The sequence below is a fragment of the Mustela putorius genome, unplaced genomic scaffold (genome assembly GCF_011764305.1).
Source record: "Mustela putorius furo isolate JIRA1106 unplaced genomic scaffold, ASM1176430v1.1 tig00003853_pilon_pilon_pilon, whole genome shotgun sequence".
Taxonomy (NCBI): domain Eukaryota; kingdom Metazoa; phylum Chordata; class Mammalia; order Carnivora; family Mustelidae; genus Mustela; species Mustela putorius.
The window spans coordinates 30,237,079-30,264,443 of NW_025422005.1; the positions used below are offsets into that span (position 1 = coordinate 30,237,079).

General features: G+C 51.5%; 1 protein-coding gene across 1 annotated transcript; it reads right to left on the reverse strand.

Annotated features, from left to right (window-relative positions):
* Positions 1-4,155: 4,155 nt before the first annotated feature.
* HPCAL4 (hippocalcin like 4) lies at positions 4,156-16,227 on the reverse strand. The gene is made up of 4 exons (XM_004740699.3): positions 16,083-16,227; positions 10,116-10,285; positions 9,716-9,931; positions 4,156-8,197 (listed from the first exon to the last, which is right to left on the reverse strand). Exons 2-4 carry the CDS (start codon positions 10,275-10,277, stop codon positions 8,000-8,002), a joined length of 576 nt encoding a protein of 191 aa, XP_004740756.2. The 5' UTR covers positions 10,278-10,285; positions 16,083-16,227; the 3' UTR covers positions 4,156-7,999.
* Between the last annotated feature and the right edge of the window lie 11,138 nt (positions 16,228-27,365).

A 27,365-nucleotide genomic window follows, 5' to 3' on the forward strand; every position in this document is an offset into this window, starting at 1 on the left:
CTCCCAGGAGCACCTGCCCTGAAGCTGGGCTTGCGGGCTGCCGCGGATTCGGGATTTCGGGGATCGTGTTCTTCGCTGGTGCTTAAGGGCGCCGAGAGAGGAGAGGTCTGACAACTTTTCCCCCCAGGATGGTGATCCTTAAAGGAAAAAATGAAAAGCTAGCCTCCCGTCGCCAAAAGCTAGCCGGCGGCCGCTTTCCCCTCCGGTGCCAGGACCCTGGGAATCCGATTGGCAGACCGTAGTCGGTTCTGCGAAGGGAGAGGTGGCTGTGGATGGACAGCTCCATTCTTGAGCTGGATTCTGCTCCTAGCCGGGCGCACAATAGACGGCCCGGATGGGCAGCTCTTCCCCTCTAAGGCGGAAGGACCTTTAAAGTCGGTGGAGAAACCAGGTCCCCACAGCCTGGCTGGGGACCCACACCAGGAAGACACCAAGGACTCTGAACCCAGGTTCTTGCTGGCCCCTTGACGGCCAGTAGGGGGCTCACGCTCACAGGTCCACCTGCCGAGGGAGGGTAGAAAAGGAGCTTGGTACCAAAGACTATTGGACCACCATCCTGGAGTTCCAGAGCACTGTCCCCTCTTGGTGCAGAGCCCGGGGTGCGGCCACTAATGTCACCTGTCCTGGAGTACAGGTCAGGAAGCAGACAAGGGGCATCTCTGTGTGAGCCTAGAAGTCCACACAGGTGAGTGGGGGAAGCAGAAGAACATACTGGCTTAGCCTGGAAGGCATCTGGCTGGAAGGGAGTACAGAATGGAAAGATATGCCCAGCCTCCACCATGTCCTGGGGGGAACCAACGAAAGTTTGTGTGGGAGGAAGGGGGAAATAATAACAAAATTTGGGATCGGGGTAAGTATGTTTCTTCTCCAGACTTGATAGTTTCCATAGATGGCCCCAAACCCTCTCCTGTCTGCCTACCCTCTGGCAATGTGACTTGGACAGAGATCTGGGTGAGCCTCAGCAGGCTGCGGCCATGTGCAACATGGAGGCTGTAAGAATGAAGTTTGGGGGCAGTCCAAATGTATAGATGTGTTTTTTGAATGTTCGGTGGTAGGGGGTGGTCAGTGCCTCTAATCCCTGCATTGTTCAAGGGTAGTTGTAGTTCAGGAGCCTGGCCTCCCCAGTCACAGGAGTAAGCATGTGAACCAGGCCTGACCAATCGGAAACCCTATTTCCCTGGACATAACAGTTGAACAAGGAAAGAGCCTGGGACCCCAGCTGAGCCACCCGCCTGTGCTCTTATTTAGGGTTGCTGGGAGATTTGGCTCTTCTCTGGGGTTATTAATTTGGGGCAGCGAGAGCTAGGAACCCATCTTTCCCTGCGGCAGGCGAAAGAACGTGGGAGAAGCCCATACAGAGCAGACGGCGAGGTCACAGAGGTGGAGAAGCAGAAGTAGAGAGAGGAAGAGAGGATGTGACCCAGAGCCTCTGGCCCCAGCAGTGCCCAAATTCCCAATTACAGGAGCCAATAAGCCTCCCTTTTTTCTTGAGCTTGTTTGAATTGGGTTTTGTTCCTTTGAAACCAAAAATCTCAACCAATCTAGATGGACATGACTAAGCCTCTGTCTAAGGATCCTGTCTGACTCTGGGTTCAGTTCCTTTAAGAATCCTCCCTAGATCCCTCTTTGGAAGGGTTCTAACTCAGTGCTAGACTGTTCTTTCCTCTCTATTAGGCTTCGGGCCATTGCCTCTATCTTCTCTGCCACCTCCGACCACGGGCTTGGTGCAGGGATTCCCTGGCTCTGCATTGCTGAACTTGGGCCAGCGCTTCAAGGTTCAGCTGAACCTGAACCTCAGGGTTCAGCTCTTTTGCAGCTGGATAAACCGGGAACACACCCTTCTGCACATGACTCCAAGGATCTCCGCACCTGAACTGCTCATCTGGCCAGCCCTGCCCCAGCGTGCCTGTTGGCTGGTCTTTAGCAAGACCTGGGGCAGAAGCCACCTCCATGAAGGCTCCCTTCACCCTTCTCTGCTCTCCCCTCCCCCCACACAGAAAGCACAATAAGCAGTAGGCTTGATGTTAGAAGACCCGAGTTCAAGTTGTATTCTTGCCATTCCCTGAGCCTTTATTTCCTTGCCTTTTTTTTAAACTGGAGACTTGGCTTCCAGTTTCTTTAAACTGGAAACTGGAGCTGACAGGTAATCCCATGGAAAACTGTTTGGTAGCTATCATGGACTGTGTTCGAAAGAGGGGTCATTGTTTGAGCTTTAGGAGGGCTTCGCAGGGAAGGACATCACTGAGATAGGGAATGGGGGCTCAGGGAGAGGCGATGGCTTGCACACCAGCACAGAAGCATGAGAGATGCCTTAGGGAAATGGAGGGCAGTATGGGGAGGCCAAGTGCAGGGTGAAAGATGGGGAGGTTGGGGAGGTAGGGGAGGAAAAGGCTTTGGAGGTCAACAGGTGGCAAGCAGATCCTGTAGGACCTTGAGGGACTCTCTCTCTCTCTCTCTCCCTTTTTTAAAGATTTTACTTATTTATTTAAGAGAGAAAGAGGATGAGCGGGGGGAGGGAGAGCGAGAAGCAGACTCCCCACTGAGCAGGGAGCCCAATGCGGGGCTCAATCCCAGGACCCTGGGATCATGACCTGAGCCCAAGGCAGATGCTTAACCAACTGGGTCACCCAGGCCTTAAGGGACTTTTAGGAAGCTTATCACACTCACACTGAGGGAAGAGTGGAGATTTCGGAGTTTGACACTGTCAGACTTGCGCTTCAGGAAGATCACTCTGATTTCTGGGGATACCTGGATGGCATGGAGGGCAAGCCTGAAAGCAGGAGGCAGACCAACCTGTGTCAGAGGTGCTGAAGGCCAGGAGGGTACTTTTGAGGATGTAACCCTGGACCCGGACCTGTGCACCCCAAGTAGGTAGGGAACAAGCCTCCCGATTCCGCAGCCCCAAGTTCTCAGGCTCTTGAGTCACCTCCGGAGGTTTATGGCTACCCTGAGGGCAGGTCAGCCTCCTTCCTCTGTCCTAATTGCTTCCTGCCAAGGAAGCTGGCCCCCTCCAAGCGTCCTTGAGAAAATCCTTGTTAATGCAATTGAGTGTTTCAGGAGCAAGCAGTCCCCTCCAGCTGCCACTGCCCCCAGCTCCCTGCAACAAGCAGTGCCTCTCTGGCCACTGTGTTGGGTGGGGGTGGGAGTTGGTATTCTAAGAAAAACACGTCAACACTAACTCCGTTCCAGAAGGTCTCAGGGCCTGGGCTGGTCTCCTTGGGGACGGCGGAACAGGTAACGCATTGCACCCTCCACCAGCAGGGCAGGTGGGACTGAAATTCAAGATATGCTTCACTTGCCAAGCCATGCACCATGGCATGACAAGGCTGTTTATTCAGAAGAATGGGTACACTTTTTCATTAGGCCAAAGGTGCCATCCACTGGCCCAGCTGTGTTCTTATGAGGCTGTTTACACCCAGAAGGGTGTCTTTTCCTAATTTGCACAAAGGGCACCATATAGCTTAATTAATTATAATCCTGGCTCTTGGCCTTTCTCCCCACTCCCCACTATTCACTCTTTGGGGCTCTATGAGCCTTCCACTGGACGGAGGGAGAAACTACATCCAATGCTGTCTGCCATTGGCTCCCTTCTGGGGAAACTGCTCCGCCCACAGGCCCACCTTATCAGCACCTGGTGTGGTCACTGATGAATGGACCAAGGGGTCCCACCATAAGCCAAGCTCAACCAGTCAGATTCTTTTGCTTGAGAACTGGAACTAACTGGTGCAGTGGGGACTTGTCCCCTGCTGGGAAGTCTTGATACAGAGTTGGGGATGCAGCCACTTTTGCAGGGAAACCAAGGAAGTCTGAAGAGAAACCGAGGAAAAGAACACAGTTGCAAATATTGCCAAGGGGAGGAGAGCCTGAGAGGCCCAGAAAGGAGAAGGGTGAGGCCCTATTGTCGGTTCCAGTCCTTCTGAGGCCAAGCCATTCTTGATTTTCCCTCTTCACGGCCCCTTGAAATCTGCTCACCCCTTTCTCTGAACTAGCTCAAGTGGGTCTCTGTTCCACATAACCAGAGTCCTTGCTAGAAAAAGGCCCTCAGGCCCAAGGAGGTTCCTGAGGCACCCCCACTGTTGAGCTCCCTCCAGGCTTCTTCTCCCCCTGTCTTGTATCCTAGGGCTACCTCAGCTTACGGAAGAGCAAGAGCCCTCAGCATGGTCACACCTTTATTCACGGTCAGTGACAAACACACCATACAGCACAGGGTTGAACAGTGAAGATAGTCTCTGCAGCCACAGCCAGGAGCAGCACATGTGGAAGGGACAGGGGCCACACTAGAGAATGAGTTGGGATGCCCCCCCTCTGGCACCCAGCTCCCCCTTCCCCCCAGGCCTCTATACCCCCACAGCCTCCACCAAGCAGGAAGGGCCATATGCCCTGGGAGGCCCAGTTCTGCCCCACCTTCTGGCAAAGGTAAAAGAAAAACCTTGAAAATTTCAGAAAGAAAATTCCATATTATTCTGAGACTTCTTCACAATTATAGGATTTGAAAGATTTTTCTTCAAAAATGATAAAATACATAAGAACTATATTCTTTCTTACACAGTGATCTCTAAAGTCAGAACAAAACCTCACCCAGGGCAGATCTTCAGGAAAATTGTTGTTTTAGTAAATTTTTGTGTAAAAATATCTACAGTGTCAGCTTACTACCCTGTGTAGAAACCCCAGCTGTTCTCTCATTCTCTTTCCTTTCTCTTCCCTTGCCTCCTTCTCTCTCTCTCTCTCTCTCTCTCTCTCTCTGCAGCAGGATGAATTTCTACCTCTAGAAACTGTCAGTAAAAGATTAAGTGCCTTTGCTTATGGGCTTCTATCTTCTTAACTTTTGATTTAAAGGTAAGTTACAGAACCCTGACTACACCTGAAAGGACCAGAGCAGCCATCTGAAGTGGACCCTGCTGATGGTTTTTAGAGATAAGAAATAAGCGGCTCATCAGTTAGTCCAAAAGGATGAAGGACAGAATGCAGTTAGGAGGTAGATTCTAGAACCTTTTAATTCATATATATTCAGACTTGCTGCAAGAAGATATAAAACTTCAAAAGGAGAGTTTGAATGTATCATTGTTTTCACTCTCTGTATATTTTTGTCTCTGTCAGTCATAATTCAATGTCTCCTTACCATGTGCTCTATGGCAAGTCCCTCAGAGCTGGCACGGAGATCAGAGGCCTGCCTCTCTTCTCAAGGGAGGGCCAGTGCTCTACCACAGGAGTCCCTGAGCACACAGTCCCTGGGACATCCAGGAGCATGTGGGAGCAAGATCTGGCCTGCCTGTGTCTCCTCTCATCAACAAGATGTTGGTCTCAGTTCCCAGCCTGGCTTTATGTGTTCACACCGCTGGGTGTGAATTTTTGGCCATGGGATATGTCCAAATCTTGGTGATCAAACATGCTCTCACAGATAGGACTTGCCCACCTGCTGGAGAAAAACAGAAACTGTTCTCTTAGGGAGGAATATGGTGGTAAAGATATAGCAAGATGCTTCTAGGGTGCTTAGTCAGAGGCATCCCAGGACAGCACTGACCTGTTGGCAGAGCTGCCCAGAAGCAGACAACAAGATGCTTGAAAATGTCAGGAGTTCAGCCAACATCCTATTTCTTTTTGGAAGACCACTGCCTCAGAAACTTCTTGGCAGGAAGCTTGTCAAAGACCAAAACTAACTTGGTTTGCCCCACAGTCAACTTGGTATGACTCGGAGTCAGAGAGATGAGAAGGGAGAGACTCTGAAGGACAAAACCCTCTTAAAGCCTTGGGTTCAAGTCCTGGCCTGTGCCACCCTCCTTGCACAAGGGCAGCCCCCCTTTCTGTGCCTCACTTCCCAAGTCTGGAGAAAGGGAATGAAAATCTCTATTTCCCCAGGCCAGAGGATACAATGTGATCGAGCAGATCAAGCAAGCGTCTGAAAGCTGTGAAGTTCTGTGCGATTATATATCAGGTTAGATTCAACATTTGGGGGATGGGAACCCCACTTGGTAAAAAGTCTGGCAGTCTCAGCTCAGCCAAGCTGTTAAGCATCTATGTATCTGTGGTGCTGACTAGTAGCACAAGATACGCCTAATGATCCGCTCCTCAGAGCAATGGAACATTCCTTGAGGCATTACTGGATAAAAACCTGCTGGTTCCTGCCTGAGGATGTAAATTCCCAGCCTCACCACATGGCTGGTCATAGGCATAAGACAGAAAGAGAGTGGCAACTAAGTGGCCTTGCTACCTTCAAGGGCAGCAAGAAGGAAGGGCCAATAGAGCTTGGGACCAAAGGTCAGCAGCCCCAAGAGCTTCCACTTTCAGAGAGGGAGGACAGGTGAGCCCCCAGAAGAGACATGCCTTTCCTCTTTCCCGGAGATACAATCCCACCCCGATGACTCAGCAATCAATCATTCCCGGCTCCCACCCTGGGCTGACAGCACCTGTGTACAAGACTGTTTTCACCAGCAGCTCAAGAGGAAAACTGCCACTGCACATCAAAGCTAATTTCTGATCACAAGTACAGGAGAAAATAAAGTGAAATGCTTGAAGAAGCAAGATAAGTTTTCTGGCAGTCAAAGCATGCAGCTGTAGAGCTCACTAACCCAAAATCAGAAAAGCAGAAAGCAAAGCCAGTACACCTGGAAGATGATGAATTTACCTGGCACAGTGAGGATTTGGGGTTAGGAAGAGCCTTGCAAATGGAGCACATCCCCAGCACTTGAGGCATTTGGTCCATTAATGCAGTCTGGCAACCTAAACAGTGGCTGGGCGTTTCTCTTCTAGCTTCTTCTGCTTTGGTAGCAGAAAGAACAAGCCCATCCTTGAAACAAGACCTAATCCAGAAAGGAACTACCAAGATGTAGAAGATACACTTGTCTCACTCTTAGCAAACCTTGTTTTTTTCTGTTTCCGCAGTCAGCATCCAGCCAGAGCAAGTGCACGATGAGAGAGAGCTGCCCACCGAGTTGAAAAAGGTCATGAAAAAGGAAGCAGCAGAAGCTGCTGATGGTGACGCCTCAGGACTTAGTCTGATAAGAGGTGTTATTTGGTAAGTTTGCTGGTATTTTCCCTCGTTTTTTCTCAGCTCTCCCTCCCCACCACTCCCCAAGTTAGCATTTTCTATATTCATTTAATCATTTTACAAGAAACCAAGTAATATAAAGTATGTTTTAATATCCTAAACTAATAAAATGACTTTAGCTCTTTTAAAGGGTACTAAAAAAATAAGTATTACACAAATATCAGTGTTTCTTAAACCTTCCACTCACAACTGTTCCTAGACTTCTAAATACCTTTCATTTCATCCCTCTGCAGCTCCGGGTGGAGGTGAGCTGAAGGTATTTCATGGTTCCTTTCAAACTAACTGGCCTCAGCACGCCCGCTGCTCAGCTGTGTGCCATGCTCCCAGCTGAGACTCTGACCACTGGACGTTTGCCTCTCTTCCCTTACGAGCTTCCAGAGGGCACAGAATGTGTCTTGTAAACTACCATAACCTTAGCACCCAGAGATGCCTGGCATTAAACAGGTGCTCAATAAACGTTAGGTGAAGAAAGGACTGAATGAACGCTCCACAGGCTGGGGCCGGAGGGGCCAGGTAGAGTCAAGGGGGCAGGGCAGAGACCACCTTCAAGGAATTTAGGTCCTCAGCAAAGGACAGACCCACTTTGGCCCTTTAATTGGGATGTGTGAGATCACATCTTGTAAAGCGTAATCCCAGGAGGAACAGAATTTCAAAGCAGACCTGCAGCCCCCTTTCCTCGATCCTGCCTCTTGGGGCAAAAGCCATCTCCCTATGCCCAGAGGATGCTGGTTCTGGGCCAAGACGGGGTGGGGCTAGACCACAGAATACCCGAGGATCTGTCTCTTTTCCAGGGTGAGGTGGTCCCTCAAGGATCTCAACTGAGGGGAGCAAGGGCTTGGGCAGAGGGGTGGGTGGGCCAGAGAGTGAGGCTAGAGTACCCCTCCCCCTGAGAGGTCATCAGGTTGGGAGGTGGCCACGCCCCTCCTGGCCAGGGGCCCTGCCCCTCACCAGCCTCTACTTCTGCATGTCACACTGCAGCAGCAGCACAATGGACGGGTCACTCTTGGCCGCCTCCTTGAACTCCTCCAGTGTGATCTGGTCGTCCTTATCCTGATCCATCTTCTTGAAGATCTTGTCCACACGCTGCTGGGGTGTGAGCCCATCCTGGTTCATGCGCATCATGATCACAGTGCCCACCATCTTGTAGATAGCCTGGTGGGGGTGGGGGGCAAGGAGGGAACTGTGAACACTCACAGTGGGCAGGAATGATCCGGGGTGAATGAAGGGGGTTGGGGATGGGCAGGGAGAACATGGAAGATGGCAAGGATACTGGAAGGTGATGTGTGGTCGTTAAGACTGAATATTTAATGGGTATCTCATACCACACATGTCTACAACCCAACTCTTCACCTCCAGCCTGCTCTTCCCCCAGCAATCCCAGTCTCAGTAAATAGAAAATTCAACCTTCTGGTTCAGACCAAAAACCCTGACGCCATTCTTGGCTCTCCCTCATGTCCAATCTTTCAGCAACTCTTGCCAGCTCAAATCTGGCAACAGGTCCCGTATCCAATCACTTCCGCTGCTTCCCCAGAGTTGCTGTGTCCATCAGCTCCTGACTGGCCGGCCGTGGACGCATCCTAACTGGTCTCCTTGCTTCTGCCTTCCTGCGCCCTTAGTCTGTTCTCCACACAGAGAACAGAGCACTGTAAATGGCTTCCCATCTCACTCAGAATAAAGTCAAATCTCTACGACAGACTGTGAGATGCTAAGTGATTGGGTTCCTGGCTGCCTACCTGACCGCTTCCTACCACGCTCCCCTCACTCACTTCTCTCGTAACACTCTTGCCTCCTGGCTACTCTTGAACACTGCAAACATAACCTCACCTCAGTGTCTTTGCATTTACTGTTCCCTCTGCATAGAACACTGTTCCCCCAGGCATTTACATGATTAGCTCCCTCACCTTATTGAGGTTGATGCTCAAATTTCACCCCATAGACTTCTCCATTGCTCTCACTCTCCTTACTCAGCTTCGCCTATCTTCTTCATAACACTTACTTCTTGACATAGCACAGGTTGTTTTCTTGTTTTAAAACCTTCTCCCTGTTTTGGGGTGCCTGGGTGGCTTAGTCAGTTGGGTGACTGCTTTTGGCTCATGTTGTGGTCCCAGGATCCTGGGATGGAGCCCTGCATCAGGCTCCCTGCTCGGAGGAGGTCTGCGTCTCCCTCTCCTCCCTGCTTGTGCTCTCTCTGGCTCTCTCTCTCTATCAAATAAAATCTTTAAAAAATAAATAAATAAAATCTCCTCACTATAGAATGAGTGCCCTAATAAAACAGAACTTTGCCTGGCACACGGTAGGCACTCAATAGATATTTGTTGAAAAAATAATGAATTAGAAACTTGGGCTCTGAAGTCAAGAGTCCTTGGATTTGACTCAAGAACCATTACACTACGTTTCCTCCTATGTAAAATGGGGTTTCTGTCAGTACCTACTCCATAGGGTTGCTGGGTAAAGCACTTAGCACAAGGCTTGTCCTACACTGCGCCCCCAACCAGTGCCAGTTAGCCACTGGGTCCTGGCAGGCGGGAGGCGGGGACAGGTGGAGTACAGCCAGGACACTCCTGAGGCCCGACAGTAGGGTGCCTGGGGAGGGCTGGAGAGGACCCGCCACGAAAATAGGAGGGGCATCACCCTAGCACAACCTGGCCTCCCGCATCCACCCCCGCGCACCTCGATGATCTCCAGCATCTCCAGGCGCGTGATGCGCCCGTCGCCGTCTAGGTCGTACATCTCAAAGGCCCAGTTGAGTTTCTGCTCGAAGCTGCCGCGAGAGGTGACCGAAAGGGCACAGATGAACTCCCGGAAGTCGATGGTACCGTCGCCGTTCTTGTCGAAGGTGCGGAAGGCGTGCTGCGCAAACTTGGACGCGTCGCCATAGGGAAAGAACTGAGGAGTGAACCGAGCGTTGGGGCGAAGCCACAGCCTCGCGGTCTCGGCGGGTCTCCGCGATTGCGTGGCCCCGCCCCCTGGCCGTCCGGCGAGCTCCCTAGGTGGCCTGACCCCGCCCACACCCGCCTGCCCCGCCCCCTGGGGTTCCCTGGCCCCGCCCCCGGCCGCCCTGCCCGCCCACCTTGATGTACAGCTGCTGGAATTCCTCCAGGTTGAGGATGCCGCTGGGGCAGTCCTTCAGGAAGCCCTTGTACCACTGCTTCAGCTCCTGTTCGCTGAACTCGGTGTTCTGAACCAGGTCCTCCAGCACCTCTGGGGCCAGCTTGCTGTTGGTCTTCCCCATGGCAGGGCCTGGGGGACATGGACTCCCTCAGTTTGGTTCAGGGCAAGGCCCTCACCTCAGCAGCGGTCCCCCAAGTCCCCAGAGGACAGGGTTCCCTTTCTCCACAACGACCCCTCCCATAACAGACCTCACGTTCCCACCGCCAGGATCCCTCCTTCCACAGCAGGGTGGGTCCTCTCCGGTCATCACTACCCTCAACAAGCTCACTTTCCTACAACTAGGCCCTGTCCTTCACACTCCTTCCCATAGGAGGTCCCGTCTCCCTTCCCGCACACGGGAGGGGGTCCCTTCCCCCATGAAGCTCCCCCATGGCAGGGCCTCTTCTCTCCTCACACAGGTTTCCTCTCCACCCCCGGGTCTCAGATCCCCACCTTCTCCCCGACCAGACCAGCGCGGATGCCTCAGTCTTCATCCTCCTTCTCCTGTGTACACCTGGCAGAGCACCCCACACCCTGTGAAAGTCTTAATCCTCTCCTTGCTATTTAGAGCTTTCGGCCCCTGGTCCCCACCTGCCAAGGCAGGCTCTTCTCTGCCCAGGACCTGAGGAAGGTCCCTCGTGTATCCCCCTGGCACCATCTCCCAAGTCCTTCCTCAAGGCTTTCAGGGCCATCCCAGCAGGAAGCTTCTCTCTCCTTCTTCTGTACAGAGAAGTCCTAGCTGATAGCACTGACGACCTTGACTCATCCTGCTTTTCATTAGTCATTCATTCCCTGAGCCTTTACTGAGGCTGACTGTGTGTGCCAGGTCCCATGCCAGTGATGGGGATAAAGGAAATATGGGCTAACCTTCAATAACTCATAATTGGGTCAAAGAGGTAGCTGGCTGATTGTGAAGGCCCTTCAATCCCTGCCAAGGAGCTTGGCTTATACCCATAGAGATTTTTTTTTTAAAGATTTTATTTATTTATTTGACAGACAGAGATCACAAGTAGGCAGAGAGGCAGGCAGAGAGAGAGGAGGAAGCTCCCCACGGAGCAGACAGCCTGTTGTGGGGCTCGATCCCAGGACCCTGGGATCATGACCTGAGCAGAAGGCAGAGGCTGAGCCACCCAGGTGCCCCCCGCCCCGCATAGGGATTTTAAAGCAAAGGCTAGGAACATAGCACTCAGTCCACAAACACAGAATGCTTATGTGGCAGATCCTGAACTAGATGCTGAGAGAGAAGGAATGCATTTAGGAATTTTTCCTTTGGCTACAATGTACAAGATGGCCTGAGTGGGGGCAAGTAGAGAACAGAGAGAGGCAAGCTGCATAGTTCAGGCGAGAGATGGTGACACTAGGGCAGAGGCTGTGGAGTGACATAGATGGATGGAGGTGTGTTAGGAGGGGCATCAGCAGGGCTTGGTGACCGAATGTGGGGGTGAGAGGGACAGAGAAGTTGAGGCAGATGCTTAGATTTGGGGCTGAATGGAGAAGTGGTAGTGTTGAGAAGCAGGTTTGGGGAGGATGAAAAGTCAGTCCCCCACGGGAACAGAAGCCCCTTCATGTGGCCTGTGACAGAGGCAGTTTTTGCAGAGAGGTACAGGACCTCCCCAGGATGCATCAGGAGTGAGGCCCTGCCAGGGCCTCAACGTGGGCACTCTTGTCTGACCTCCATGGGAGGAATATCCCTCCAGGGCCTGAGTTTCCTAGGACATGGCCCTGGAGGTAACTTTGACCTGTCTAGTCTTTTTGGAAGGGCATTAGACCCCGGCCACAGGGTAGCCTGTCATAAAGATACCTTGGAAAAGGAAACCATCAGGTTAGCAGAAGGAATTCCACATCCATAGCCCACCGCCTGCCAGTGTGGCTTTTAATCCTTACTGCTGGGAGTGCCCCAAACAACCAGACCTGAGCTGGGTCTCTGCCACACCCCCTCCCTTGCTCCATGGCTTCAAGTTAGTCATAGGATATCTCTGGTCCTCCTCCACTGGGCCACAGGAAGATCAAGCAGCAACGGGAGTAACAACATCCTCCCCCGCTCACCACCCCCAGAGCATGAGGACTCCTCCATGCTCCCGGGGGAAGAGAGAAGCCGGTGGGGAGGGAGGTATGCTATCTTAGGAACCTGGAATGTGCAGTCTAAAATAGCCACATTAGGTGCAAGGATGACTCTTGGACACCTACGGGCAGAAGAAGACAGGTTTCCCCCTCTGTTGATCCATCCCCAAGTCCAAAGCACACTGAAGTCTTGGGGTATAGTCAAGGAAGCTGGAGAACCCAGAGAGAGAGGTGTCCAGTGGGGGAAGTGAAATCTCTCTAGCATGCTCCCGGGGGACGTGCCCGAGTGTCTGTGTAAGGGGCTGGATGTGGGTGGGAGCACGTCATTTTATGAGATTGCGTATCTGTCAGAGCACATGTGTGTGTGTATACATGTATGTATCATGGTGTCTGTGTGGCTTTTCTTTCACCTTTTTCCTCCTCCCTGTCCTGTGCTCCCTTCCCACAATTCTCTATGTCCTGGGGTCACATTCCCAGCCCAAATCTGGTCCCAGGCTTACTGGACACTATATCTCCCTCTTCATTTCCTCTATTGTTCTTACATTGCCAGTCAAAGTTGGCAGTCCCATCAAGATATCCCCTTATTTTAGTGGAAACTGGAACCCCGAGAAAGGAGAAAACGCTCAGAGTTACACAGTCGGTCAGTAGAAGAATCCAGATGAGCACCCAGGCGGAGTCCATGCCACCTGCCTGGACCACCCTCTCCAAATCATGGCTACTCTTGTCCAGTACAGACTTTCCCCACTCCTGCCTGCCTTCTGGGAAAACCCTAGCTCTGATCTCCCTCTTGGCCCCAGGGGGACCATCTCACCAAGCTTCAGGCCACCATATCTGACATCTAGGAAACATCCATCGCTTGGAATGGCCCAACATCTCCTCTGACTCCGTTCATCTACAATCAGACACTCGCAACCTGTGGCCATCTTCCCTCTCCATCAGCCCTTCCTTCCTTCCCTCCCTTGTCCCACGGCCAAAATGCAATCTTAGTTACCTTTAGTTTCCCCTCTTCCTTTTCCCTAGGTCCGGCTGTCACCAAGTCTTGTTGTTTTTTCTTTTCAAGTGTTTCTAGAACCTTCACCATATCTTCTCTCTCCCCATAGTCAGGGCCAGGGGCACAGCTGACAGGCTGAGGTCCTACACTGCAGCCTAAGGCATGCCCATGGGCTCAGGGGTCTCAGAGAGAGTGCCTTTCTTCTGACTTCTGTGTTCTGAGACAATGTCATATCTGGTTTTGCCCAGAAAATATAGGCTAGAGGTGGACATGCCCATTAGGCCCCTCACACTCTAGAATCCTCTAGAATCTGGCATCATGGTGCCCAACCTGTCTAGCCTTATCTCCACTGCTCCTTGCACAACTATATGCTTTCCAGTTAGTCTTCACCCAGCCAGGACCTACGTCCCTATTGCATAGCTGCTTTCCCTTCCCCTAATATCCCTTCCTCCCATCTGGGCTAATGCAGCTCTCCTCAGCCTTCAGGCCTGGCGGAAGCCCACTTCCTTATGATCAGCCTCTCCCAGCCTGGATAGTGAGTGGACAGTCAGCAGCATGGATTCAGCATTTGAGGGCTGTGAAAGTGAGCCCCACAAGTGTGTAGACTCCAGAACTCTCTGACCCTCACCCGGTGCTCTAGAATTCCAGAATGGAACCTGATTTGAAAGAGATCTTCGTATTAAGCCTTGGCCCAAGCCAAAAAAAAAAAAAAAAAAGTCCTTTAAGCCTTTTTCTCAATGGCAAAGAGCTTATCCCCTCCTCCTATAGCCAAGTCCTCTTCGGGGCAACCCAGAGAGTGAGGAAAAACATTTTTCCCATCATTGAGGTTTCTCCTCTTGTAGCTGCCCCACACCGGTCCTGCTCTCCCCTCTGTGGCTACACAGAACTGCCTGCAGAGACCCAAAGGCCATGTCTGGAACACAGAGATGTTCAATGAATGTCCCTTGGTGGGTTCCATGAGAGGAGCAGAACCCCCTTCTTCCTCCTCGGAATGGCGTCGGGCTTTCTAGTTTATCTGTGTTCTCCTGCCATTGCACCCACTTCAGAGACCATGGAACCCCGACCCGGGAAAGGAAGGGTTCGCCCAAGGCCAACCACAGTAGCAAGGTAAAGGCCTTGGGGGCATGGCGTGTTCTGTTGGAGCTGTGGCCCTGCTGGACATGGGCAGGCTTCTTGCCTACTGCTTGCGGGCTGTCCTTCAGCCGTGAAGGAGATGGCATTGCCTCATACACAAAGCCACGGCCCCTCTGTGCTCAGAGGCTTCTTCCAGAGGGCAGAGCTCGGGGTCCTGAGTTTCAAATGAGGAAGAGGCGGTGAGGGTGGGAGGGATTGAGGGAGGCAATAATCCCACATCCTCACCCAGCTTCAGAGGAGCTGGTGCTGAGACGGTTGCCATAGTGACAACAGCTCCCTGGTCAGGAGATTTTCTCTTTCCTCTCCTCCCTTTGCTCTTCTCCAAGCAGCAGCCATAGCGGCAGCAGCCAGGTCTTCTCCCTGTCCTTAATGAGGGGCAGGGCATGATAAACAAGATGTGGGCCATAGTGACCACCTCCACTGCAGAACTGTCCATGCCACATGGGCTGGTGGCCTGGGAGGGACTCCCAACAGCTGAGAAGGGGTCTGGGCCTGGAGAACATGTGGGAGGGGGAGGCCTGAGTAAGAAGCAAGTCCCCTTGGTGAGGACTAACGCCACTCAGGCCTCTTCTCTGAAATGTCCTAACGGTTCACGGCAAGTGTGAAACGGTCCCATTTGCTCATAATCAGCCACAGAACCAGAGCACGTCAGGGTTGGAAGGCTGTTCAAGACCATCTCATCCAGTCCACCCTCTGTCCTGCCCCTTCCCCATTTCATGAAGGATCAGAGAGGGAAGTGGCTTGGCCAAAGGCAAACAGCAGCTGAGGCAAAGGCAAGATTTAACCCATCTCTTCTGCCTTCCAGATTCAGGCCACCTTAGGGAAAGGAGTGACACAGTCCACATGGAGCTTTGGCAGGTCCTTGTGGAACAGCGGGAATATAGCAGAGCAGGAGTGACTGGGCACAAGAAGGCCAGAGAGGATCCAAATTAGAAGTGTTTGCGAAGTAGAGTGAGAGAACTTGGTGCCTGTCAGGAGTGAGGGGAAAAGGGAAGTCTGGGACCTTGGCAACACTGACGGACAGGTGTGCTGGGAGGTGGTGCCCCTGGTTCATCCTGCAGCCAGGATGAAAGAAGCCAAGCATGGGACTTCTCCTAGCCCTGGGACCATGTGGAGTGGTTCTGCTGATTAGAGAATGTGAGGAGGAGAACTGGGGGAGAGGGGCGCTTCTTTCCTCTTCCAGATATGCTGTGAGCTCCGGCAGCTTGAAGGGTGGGAGGTGGGGACAGTCGGAGGGGACAGTGTGAAGTGGGAGTAGGCTCTCTGTGGAGGTGGAGGCTGTCTTTGGGGGCAGCGGCCTTGTGGTGTGAAGTGCACAGGGAGCTGCTGGGGGGATGTGTGGGTGGGGGCTATCTGTGGAGGTAGGAGGTTGCCATGATGCTGGGCAAATTACCCATCTCCAAAGGAGAAGGGTGATTGATGCCTCCTCAAGCACCAGCAACACCACACCCCCAGGTGTGTATGTGTGAGTGAGTTGGGGGGCCAGAGCAGTGGGTAAGGAGGCGGCTGGGCCCCCTTCCCTGGGACCCATGGGGCCTGGACTGGGGTGGGAGTCCCCTGCCCAAGGGCGGCCCCCCAGATGCTGCCGCCTATGGGGGGAACCAGGGGTCAAGGATGAATGAGGGGGGCAGGAGAGGAGAATGGGAATGGAGAGTAGAGGGGGAGGGGACAAGGGCCTCTGCCCGGCCCCGCCCGCGTTACCTGAGGCCGCTCGCCGGGTCGCAGGATGGCTCTGAGCCTCGGCGGGCCGCGGGGACCGAGACTGGCTCGCGGACTGGCGGCCGGGCTCTCCGAGGTCCGTACCGGAGCCGCCTCCCAGCTCTTGTATCACTCTGTCTCTCGGAGGCGACAGGATTTGCATAAGCCCCGCCTCATCCCGAGCAGATCGGGCGTTGATTGGCTCCGCTGGGGCGGAGTGGCAGGCGGGGTTTCAGGTGGGGACTGGATGACCAGTGAGGCCCCGCTGCCGGTGCGCGCTCCGCCCGCCCGCGCTGACCTTCTCCGAGTCGCGAGGAAGGGGGAGGGCTGTGCTCCCAGCGGTACCCCGCCCTAGGGTTCAGACCCCGGGCCGCAGTCTGGGGCGAAAAGTGATGATTGAAGTGGATTCGCAAAAACAACCGCACGGTTGCTATGGAAACGTGAGAGCCACAGCCGAGTCTCTAAGCCTTCCCTTCCAGGGCCCCAGACGGGGGTGGGGATGGAAGAGAGGATGAGTCACAAGATGTGACCCCCTCCATGTCCCACCCGAAATCGGAGGAGGGCGACGAGGAGTTGTGGAGTAGCTGAGTGGGGGAGGGAAGAGTTGGGGTGGTCGGCTTCGCGCCCCCACGCCTTCGCGCCGCCTCCGCAACACACCCACTGCGCTGCCGCCGTGGGACTGCGCCGAGAGCGCAGCACGGATGGCGAAGCGCCCCACCTCTACCTGGCCCCAGACTCCTCGTGCTTTCCCTACAGCCCTTAATTCCGATCCTCTCCAGACAGGCCTTGCTTGGTGCTCATGGACCCCCAACAGGCCTCTCGGGATCGCCTCCAGAAAGTCCCTCTGCCTATCCCATGGACCCTCCTTTCCACACACTCCCATCTTCCCGTCCCGCAGACGGAGCCGGTCCCCAGACGCCGCCAGCCTCCGGCCTCGGATGTTGACACAAACCCGTGGCGGTTTACACTGAGTGGGTCTGGAAGGTTTCAGGGCCGCGGGAACACCTCTTCCCTGCACTTGGGGGTCTCCCCAAAGCCCGGCCAGGTTGCCCTAGCTGCTCTGGCAGCTGAGAGCTCCTGAACCAAGGCGGTGGGAAGGGACTCTTATTCCAAACTGGGGGTTGGGTGGGGGGGCGCTGAGGGGCGGGGTATAAGAGCGAGTATCTCTCAGACTGGGCCATGTGCGGGGGAGGGGCTTCGAAGCATCTGTCAAAAAAGTGAGGCGGGGCTTCTGGAGATTGGTCGAATGGGAGCTGGGATACTAAAGATGGGGGGCGGGGCTTCCGCCGCAGGAGCAAAAGTTGAAGTGAGCCGGGTGATGGGGGATGAGGACAGGTCAGCCAAGGCTGATCTTCAAAATTCCTGGATCAGGCTCCGTGGGGGAGGAACCGGAGGATATTTTTTTTTAGGAACCCGTTTAGGTCCCATTCCCTCTGGAACTCGTTTTTCAGTCCCATTCTTCGGGCTGCAGGCTGTCTTCTCTCTGGTGGTCCCCACGGGATGACAGCACTACTTAGGCCTCCAGTTAGCCGGCACATCCTGACCCCTTGGTTGATGATTCACAGGGACAGGGCTTTGAAAGCCCTGACAGTGTCACTTCCTGAGCACCTTCTCTGCTGTGGGCCCTGGGGACCTGGAGATAGGCAAGAACTCCCCATCTTCACAGTGAAGCGGGTACGATTATGATTCCCATTTAACAGATAAGGAACTTGAGGCTCAGAGCGCTTAAGTGACTCGCCGGAGCTCACAAAGCTAGTAAAGCTGCAGGGCTGGGACTTGAACCCAAGCAGTCTGGCTCCAGGACCCACCCTCCTAGCCAGAAAACAATACTGCCTCTCTTGAAGATCTTTCAAGTCCTTAAGTGCAGAAACCTTGGATTAGAATGTTCTTTTTCGGACCCTCCAAGCCATGGGAAAGGCAAAGCTCAACTTCTGGTGAGCAGCTTCTCTGACTCTGAGGTGGTCAAGACGGGATTCCAGCAGTAGCTGTCATAGTAGAGCTGGTAACTGTGAGAACAAAAAGAAGCTCCCCTGAACTTCAAGAAGGCTAGAATGTGGCTGCTCCTGACTTCCCCATCCCCCACCCAGCCATCAGCATGGGGTCCATGCAAGGGGCAGTTAGTGAAGCAAGACATAGGATCCAGGCAACCTTGTCCATGAATCATCTCAAGCCCAGTGACTGACTGTTCCTGAGTTTGCAGTCTAAACCTATCTTCACCAGCTCTAAGACTTGAGAACTTGATCTTGATCCTGCATCTGCCTTTAGGTTTGATGTTTAAAACAACAACAGCTGGGGGTGCCTGGGTGGCTCAGTGGGTTAAAGCCTCTGCCTTCCGCTCAGGTCATGATCCCAGGGTCCTGGGATCAAGCCCTGCATCGGGCTCTCTGCTCAGCGGGGAGCCTGCTTCCTCCTCTCTCTCTGCCTGTCTCTCTGCCTACTTGTGATATCTCTCTGTCAAATAAAATCTTTAAAAATAAATACCTAACAATCCATTCAGACAGGAGCATGATCAGTCAAAGTGGATGCTGACCTTAGTGCTAGACCAAAGACTTAGTAGGTCTCTGTTCTGCCAAGAGCTAGCATTTCAGCTACTGGATCAAGGGAAATAGGAGAGAAGCTAGGGATGGGGTGGGGGAGCCCAAGACCTGTGGTTCTCTATTTACAATCAGTCTGGAAGTATTTTGATGTTTTTCTCAACCAGCTCAGCTGTACCAGGCCTGGGGACTGAATTTCAGCCCGGGGAACATGACTTTATTTCATATAGGTCATTAGCAACAGAGTTGGGATACCCATTCAGGTCTGATTCCAGAACCCACACTCCTACCACCGACTGACCTGTGTTCCTAGGAAGAGATAGTCAGGGTTTCCACTTCCTGCAGCTAAAAGCCAATCCCAAAGAATGAGATTTAAGTTCTGGGACTTAGGCTGTGGCCTTGCTATTCTCAGGCTTGGAGCCTTGACAACACCTGTCCCATGTTGTTGAAGGAGTGCGCCCTACCCCTGCAGAGTGAGGAGGGCAGAGCAGGCTGCCTGGAACAGCGTGCTTGTGTGGGAGAACCCAAGATGGGGGCACAGAGGGGGAAACCCAGTAGGGTTTTGATGAGGGCAGAGAACTGCAGACAATGGCCCCTTCAATCTGCTTCCCCAAATGCTAACATTCCTCACTGTTGGGTAGGGACAAGGCCTTTATGATGGATAACACCTCCCTAACTCCCTGGGTTTCCTCAGCCCTGGCTAGTGCAGCCTGGTGACAGCTAGAATTCCCCTGGGTCCTAGATATTTCACAGCCTTTATGGCTGGGAGAGAGTGAGATCACCAGCTTTGGACTCCTTCCCTCTCCCTTATTGGCTAAGTAAGAATTTTTTTTTTTTAATTTCCAAAATAGAAATCTGTTATCTTTTTTCTCTTCCTGTTAATACATGGTGGCTTAAAAAAAAAAAATGATACTGAGAGAGTGGAAGTTCCCCGGTAATTCCTCCCTTGAACATTACCTGCAGGGGACCTTGTGTTTTTGTCCACCCTTCATTTACTTTCTTCTGAAGAAACCCTATGGTGTAGTGGGTTACTCACACAGACTCTGGAGCCAGGCTGCCCAGGTTTTCATCCCCACTCTATCACTTACCAGCTGTATGACCATGGGCAAGTTACTTAACCTCTCTGTGTGTCCATTTCCTCATCTGTAAAATAAGGATGGTAGTAACAGTATCTATATCAAAGGGCTACTCTGAGTACTAAAATGAGTTAGTATGCACCAACTGCTTAAAACAGGTTTTGCTATGGGGGAATTACACAGCCCCAACTGTATATCTTCTTAGTGGTATTATCAGTCCAGGAGTCCTGCCCTCCTGTAGATAAGGATTGGGCACGAGTCTCAACTAGGGCTAAAGGGACACTCTGCCCCCTGCCCAAGCTCATCTGAATCTGGAGTGAAGTGACCCAAGCCCTCTAGATGGTTACCACTGGTTTATTCCAAGGCTGCTCTGGTGAATGTCCACTCATTCCTCCTATCTGAATCCCCAGGGGGTGAACTCTGGTACATATCCTTTCCAAGACCTAATTTTTCTGCTTTTCCTTTGGTTTTATGAACCACTCTACACCCCCCCCCCCAAATTTCTATTCTTTCTTTCTTTTTTAGCTTAAGTTATCTAGAGGTGATTTCTGCTTACTTGTGGAAAACATGAGTTTAGAATATTTCTCTATCCATTATGGCTCTTGGTTGCAAGTGACAGAGAATCCAGCCCACAATGGGTTAAGCAAAAAGAGGATGCAGGAAGAGAAAACCCAGGAGTAGATTGGACTCTGGGGATGGCTTGATTCAAGGGCTTAAATAGTGTGATTAATATAGGACCTCTTTTCAGGGCATGGCTTTTCTCTTCTGTGTTGACTTCATTCTTGAGATCCACATAAAGGCAAGGTATCAGCCAGCATCTCTAGGCCCACACACTCTCAGTTTAGAGAACCAGAGAAAGGAAGAGAGCTTCTTTTCCCCAGTGCAGGCAGCCAGTGTACTGGACTGGTTTGGGATCCATGCTGTGCTCTGAACCAGTCACTAAAACAGGGGATACAGTGCTTGAATTGGCCAGAGCTGAGGCACATACCTACCCCTAGATAAAGTCAACTCCTCCCAAAGCTTGTGTCCGAAGCCTAGGGCAAGTGGGTGTTCTTACCAAGGACAGCAGAAATTCCTAAATTATAAAAACACAGACAAGCTGTACTATCAGGGTGCAAGCAGGAAACAGATGGCGCTCAAAGAGATGACTGAAGATAGGTCAGGGAGGGAACTATTAGCACAGTTTTGGGCTATGGGGAGAGAAATCCAGAAGGTATCCTGAAACGCTGGGACTAGGGCCAATGGAGAGCCATTACCAACTCCAGGCCTCAAGGGGCAAGGGGAGGGAGCAGAACTGTTGTTGTAGGAGAGAGTCTTCTAGCAGGAGTTGTAGCCTTTGGTAAGGGAATACGGCACTGCCAATACATGGCCTGGTACAGAAAGTCTGAGAGTGGGTGGAATAAAGACCTTGACCTCCTTCTACTCCCGCAGCCCGTGAGTCTCCTACTTATGTCTTCTATTGTCCAAACCCAACTGGAAGCCAGAGAGCAAAGAAGCTCCAACTCATGCGGTCCCACAGGAACCTCGTGAGTGGAGAGAGTGGAGACGAGCAGAAAACAAACCTAATGGGAATAGAGAATGTCTGGATACACATGTTATGTATTTGCATGTAAAATATCTATCTATATATGTACCCAAGTGCGTAGGGCTCCAAGTGAGACAGCCCTTGGCCAAGGTTCTTAACCTCTCTGCAATTCAGAGACTCTGCAAATGGGAATGATAAAAAGAAGTACTTGTTGTGTGAGACTCCAGTGAGGACAGAGTGCTTAGCAAAGTGCCTGACATTCACGTAAATATGCCAACCATGGCTGTGAATGTGCCCTATTAATTGAGGCAAAGGTGAAGCTACTGTAACAGATACACCCCAAACTACAAAAACTCAAATGCAATAGCAGTTTCTTTTTCTTTTTTTTTTAAAGGAGAGATTTCTTTTTCTTTTTCTTTTTTAAAATATTTATTTATTTATTTGACAGACAGGATTACAACTAGGCAGAGAGGCAGGCAGAGAGAGAGGAGGAAGCAGGCTCCCTGCTGAGCAGAGAGCCCTATGTAGGGCTCGATCCCAGGACCCCGGGATCATGACCTGAGTCGAAGGCAGAGGCTTTAACCCACTGAGCCACCCAGGCACCCCAGCGGTTTATTTTTCATTTACATACAGTCTAAGGTCACTGTCAGGTGGATGGGTGGCTCTCTCTTTTACAGGGATTTGGGAGCAAGTGTTCATCTCCTGTGTGGTTCCACCATTCCCTGGGGTCTCCAGCCAGTGGAAAGGTAAAGAGAGAGTGGAGGAGGCAGACAGTGAGGTGACCCAGAGATTTCGAATTGGAGGAAGATACTACCACCGCTAGGCTGAAGGGGCAAAGGGGAAAATGATATTAGCCAGAGCCCCCTCCTCACTGCATGGCTAGATCGAGTGGAATGCCTGCTGCCATCACCATCAGAACCACCACCATCAGAACCGCCACCATCAGAACACCACCGCTGCTGCCTCCCAGGAGCTCCTACTCTTGCTGATGCTAGTCTGGAAGTCTGAAGTCACTTGCTGCTGTTGTTGGACCCTAAAAGCCCAGCAACCAACATGTGGTTCCTTGTGCAGGGGAATAGCGGTTATGACCCAAAGGAAGAGGCCTGCCCCAACTCATTCGGGGCAGTCACACGAGAACCTGTTTTTTCCTGTCTCCCTCCATCCTCTTACCCAGACCAGAGAAGCAAACACAAGGACAGGAGTGAGAGTCTAAGAGCTCCCCCGCTGCCTCCAGCTGCTGGAGCCTTAAGTCTGCGCTTCATAAGGTGGGGCTGGGAAAGAGCTTTGAGTCAAATGTGAAATGGAAACTTTAATTGAATTTCAAGAATCAAAAGTGACTGAGATGTTGGGCTCAGGGGTGGAGTAGGGATGAGTGGCCCAGTGAAAGGAATCAACTCCCTTGATTCAAGTGCTGATCTCCTTAGGGACCTCCTTCTCCTGTCTGCCATCACCACTCCCAGGCAGCTCTTCTCTTACCCTGGCCCTGGGATGTCAGCCACTGAGCCTAGGGAATGCCTGCTTGGTCCTTTGGCCACCTACATGCACACACATACCCCAGCACACCTGTCTGCTCTGAAGACTCCCAAGGTCCTTTGGGAATACAGGAGCAAATCAAGGCATTCAGGGGCCAGTCTGGCCGTTAGAGGGGGAGACCCAATGAAGAGACCCCATAACCTCAGTCTGCTCTTGTGGAAAACGCCTGGCTCAAGTGGGACCAGTCAGATGTTGTATCCTGGGCATTTGGAATTTTGAACAGAGAGCCACAGAAACCCCAGTGTCATTAGAGCAGAAGCACATTGATGGCAGCCCTCTAGGGAGAAAGTCCTCTGGTCTCCTATGGGGAGTTGGGGGTGCTCTAGGCCTGCCCTTCTGTGAATTGTCTTAGTTGTTCAACCCCGTCTTGAAATCCATGAGCTACTCCATACCTCTTCTAATGTTCATCCTCTGCTCTCCTCACTCACCCCCCAACATACCTTTTCCCCCTTAAGTTAGCCAGAGCTGTTTTCTATGACTTTCAGTCAAGTGATTGAACTAATAAAGGCCATTTAAGGTCAGAGACAGGAGATGCAGTGAGAGGTAGAGGCCAGCAGAGGGCACTGCGGGCTCATTCTAAAGGGGCTTCTGAGTGTGCCCCAAAGGTTCTGGAGGTCTTTGAAGGGAAGTTGAGTGGAGGAGCCAGGCAGTGGGGAGAAGGCTTTTCCTTGCAGTAGGGAGGGCATACAAGGAGATGGTGAGATGGAAAGTCAGGACCTTTGTTGCAACTGTCTATCATTTCACTCACCATGTGACCTTTGGCAAGTCATGTCACTTCTTTGGTTTCCTCATTCGTAAAACTGGGATAAGACTAGAACCTACTTTATGAGGCTGTTGTGAAGATTAAATCCAACAATGCCTCTTAAGTGCTTAGCACGTTGTCTGGCCAGGGGCACCTGAGTGGCTCAGCTACTTGAGCATCACACTCTTGGTTTCAGTTTAGATCATGACCTCAGGGTTGTGAGATCCCAGGCCCATGTTGGGCTCCACGTTGGGCAAAGAACCTGCTTAAGATTTTCTCTCTCCCTGGCTGGGGCGCCTGGGTGGCGTGCCTGGGTGGCTCAGTTGGTTGAGCAACTGCCTTCAGCTCAGGTCATGATCCCGGACTTCCAGGATCGAGTCCCACATCGGGCTCCCTCTGGCCTTCTCCTCTCTCATGCTCTCTCTCACTCATTATCCCTCAAATAAATAAATAAAATTAAAAAAAAAAAAAGATTTCTCTCTCCCTCTCCCTCTGCCCCCCAACCCATGCTTGTGTTCTCTCTCTCTCTCTCTGTCTCTAAAAAACAAAAACAAAACAAAACATTGTCCAGCAAATACACTATTAATAGGTTTTAGTTATTATTATTATTTTCATTTCACCACGCACATAATCAAAGGGTCAGAGAAAGAGCCAGAAAATAGCAAGGGACAGGAAAAAAAAAAAAGACCACTGAACCGTGGCCACAGACTTCAGATGTTTCCAAAGAACAGGAATGTTATCAGGAAGCCCTTGGTACAGAGGAAGAAGAGGAGAAGGGATAGAAGGAAGGTTGGTGGAATGGTCTGCAAAAGGGAAATGGGGCATTTTCTCCTTTGGGGCAAGAGGAAAGGCAATCAGGCAAACACCGGAAAAATTAGGTACAGATGTGGAGGTCAAGTCTTTGTAAAGCACACCATGTGCTTAGCAGAGAGTGAGGGGGTGGGCGTGGCTGGGGAGACCCAGCCTTCTCCACTATCACGGCCCCAGACCTTCTTTATCATGTGAGCCCTATGTCTGTCTTCTTTAAGTTTTCACCATTCATCTACTGAATACATATTTATTGGATGCCTATTAAGTATTAAGCTCTGGGGATATAAATAAAAGAGTCTATATTGGTCTGGGTTCTCAAGAGAAACAGAACCAAAAGATGATAGAGATGGATGGGTAGGTAGATGGATAGATAGATAATACATAATAAGGAAAGGTTTATGCACTTACAGAGGCTAGGAAATCCCAAGATCTGCAGTCAGCCTGCTGGGGACTCAGGAGAGCTGATGCTATAAATTCTAGTCTTCATCCATCCAAAGGATGTCCTAACTCGGCGATGGTCAGGCAGCAGGAGCAAATTCTTCCTCACCTTTTGTTCTATGAGGGCCTGAATGGTTGGATGTTGCCCACCCACATTGTGGAGGGCCGTCTGCTTTACTGAGTCCAGTGGTCCAAATGCTAACTCGTGCAGAAACACCCCACAGGCACACCCCAGAACAACGTCTGGGCACCCCATGGCCCTGTCATGTTGACCTGTGAAATTAACAATTACAAAGACCAACATGGCAACTCCTCTCCTGCAGTTTATGGTCCAACAGGAACAACAGACCCCAAAAGTAAAACCACGGGTATGTAATTCGTACTGTCACAATATGCCTTGAGAGAAATGAACAGGGTCTGTGATCAAATAAGGGGGCACAGAACTGAATGCAGATTGGAGGTTTAGGGGAGCATCTCTAAGAAGATGACATGTCAAGGATTGGCAGTGGCCAGCCAGGGGAAAGAAGAGGATGAATGTTCTGGTGATGAAGAGTGGTTTATCACATGAGCTCGGAAAAGACCTCTGTAGCTGAAAGAGAAGGGAGTTCACTGAGAGAGGACTATAGCCAGGAGCTGGGGTTTTATCCCAAGGGCTACCAGACTGTTTTGTGCGTGGGTGGTGGGTTATGTGAGCTGTCTGAATCACATTGTTTGGTGTTATTCAGGCTTCTAGGGAGAGACTGGGTTGGAGGGGGCTGAAAGTGGAGATGGCCAGGCTGGAGGGGGTTGAAGCCTGCAGGGGTCCTGATGGAAAGGGGTGACAGATAAAACTTGGGATTAGGGTCTCTATGCCTGCTCCCCTGGCCTCCCACACCAATACCGTGGAAGGAGACTGGAAGCCTAACTCCCTGTTCTGGATATTGGGGACCTCTGGGTGCCAGGTGGGTAGGTGCCTATGCTTTAGGGTGCTGTGGAAGGGGAACCCCAACAGTAGCCAGCCCATGGAGAGGGAAGCACTGAACTTATTCCTTCTTCCTAGTAGACCGCGGCTAGCTAGACTGAACTCAGGGGTCAATTCCAGATCCGAGTTCTAGCTCCTGATCTCGGGTGAGCAAGTGAGAAGGGAAAGAGGAGAGCTCAGGACAAGTCTGATTCTATCCCAGCTCTGCGCTATAACTCCCTGCTGGGACTTCCCCTTCAGTGATGACTTGGTGTCAGCAAGATTGATAATGGTCCCAGGCTCACAGGATTTGTGATCTGCATTGGGTGAGGCAATGCATGAAAAAATACCTAGCACGGTGTCAGGCACAGAGCTGGGAGTCAACACATGGAAGCTGCATCCCCATGCCAAGAGAAACTCTAGTTTCTGGCTGAGACTGAAGGGTCATCTGGGGCTAGGTCATATCATCTGGGCTGGCTCTGAAGCCTCACTTATCCTCTACTTGCAGATGGAGCCCGGTTACATGGGGCTGGATAATCTCTCTCGAGATCTGTCTGGAAGGTGGGGAGGTAGCCAGAGGCAAGAAAAGGCAGAGCTTGAAGTGACCCAGAGAATAAAATTGGAAATGTTGGGGTGACTTCTGGGAATCTACATTCTCTGTACACTGAAGTTTGAGAACTACTGTCTTGTCCATTTTATTTATTTTGGGTTCACGAAGACTTGAGGCCAAAGGAGGAGAACTAAAGGCAGGGTAGTGGGTGCGCTTGGGTGAGGAGGCTGGAGGGGAAAGACAAGACCCCCTGGAATGAATGAGATAGGCAACGGGTGAACACACGGGGCTTGACTGGATTAGGGAAATGTTCTTCCTGTTTAAAAAGAGCAAACAGGGGCGCCTGGGTGGCTCAGTGGGTTAAGCCTCTGCCTTCGGCTCAGGTCATGATCTCAGAGTCCGGAGATCGAGTCCCGCATCTGGCTTTCTGCTCCACAGGGAGCTTGCTTCCTCCTCTCTCTCTCTCTGCCTGCCTCTCTGCCTGCTTGTGATCTCTGTCAAATAAACAAAATATTTTAAAAAAAGATTCTCTCTAAAAAAAAAAAAAAAAAGAACAAACAAAACACTTCTGTGATGTGAATTCTGAAAGGAGAATTTGCAAGTGGGGAGAGTTTTCTAAGTAAATAACCCAGTTCTGCCCCACCCACACCCACCCCCCATCGTGGCAGGACAACTGGGACAGGTGAGGAAATATTGCCAGCTGACATACCAGTCGGAACCTCACTAAATTGCAAAGTTAATTATATATAAATATAAGTTCTAGATTCATTAGTTCATTGGATACCCTCATGAACATTGATAAATGTCCTCCTAAAATAACCACCGCTGAGAAACACCCATGGCGCTCTCAGCGACTCTGCCCACGTCTCTGCACCCAGCGCCCGGTGCCTTGCTCATTCTTTATAAAGCGCTCTGTGCTCTAGGGGAATCATCAGTTTATCTTTATCTTCAAATTACTCACGTGTTAGGGGCTCTAAATAGTTTACCCTTTCCATCGGCTTTAATTGGTGGCCCATTATGCTTGTATAAGTAGTAGGTGGGCAGGGTGTTAACGTTTTCTTGGAAGATCCAGAACTTACAGAAAAAAATTTAAAGATGAACATCCAGGAGAAAGACAGTGGTGTTTGGGTAAATGTTT

Coding starts and splice junctions, on each gene's coding strand:
- HPCAL4 (XM_004740699.3), bottom strand. CDS start 10,277: ATGGGGAAGACCAACAGCAAGCTGGCCCCAGAGGTGCTGGAGGACCTG. Junction 9,932..10,115: donor TCCAGCAGCTGTACATCAAG/GTGGGCGGGCAG, acceptor TTCACTCCTCAG/TTCTTTCCCTATGGCGACGC. Junction 8,198..9,715: donor AGATGCTGGAGATCATCGAG/GTGCGCGGGGGT, acceptor CACCCCCACCAG/GCTATCTACAAGATGGTGGG.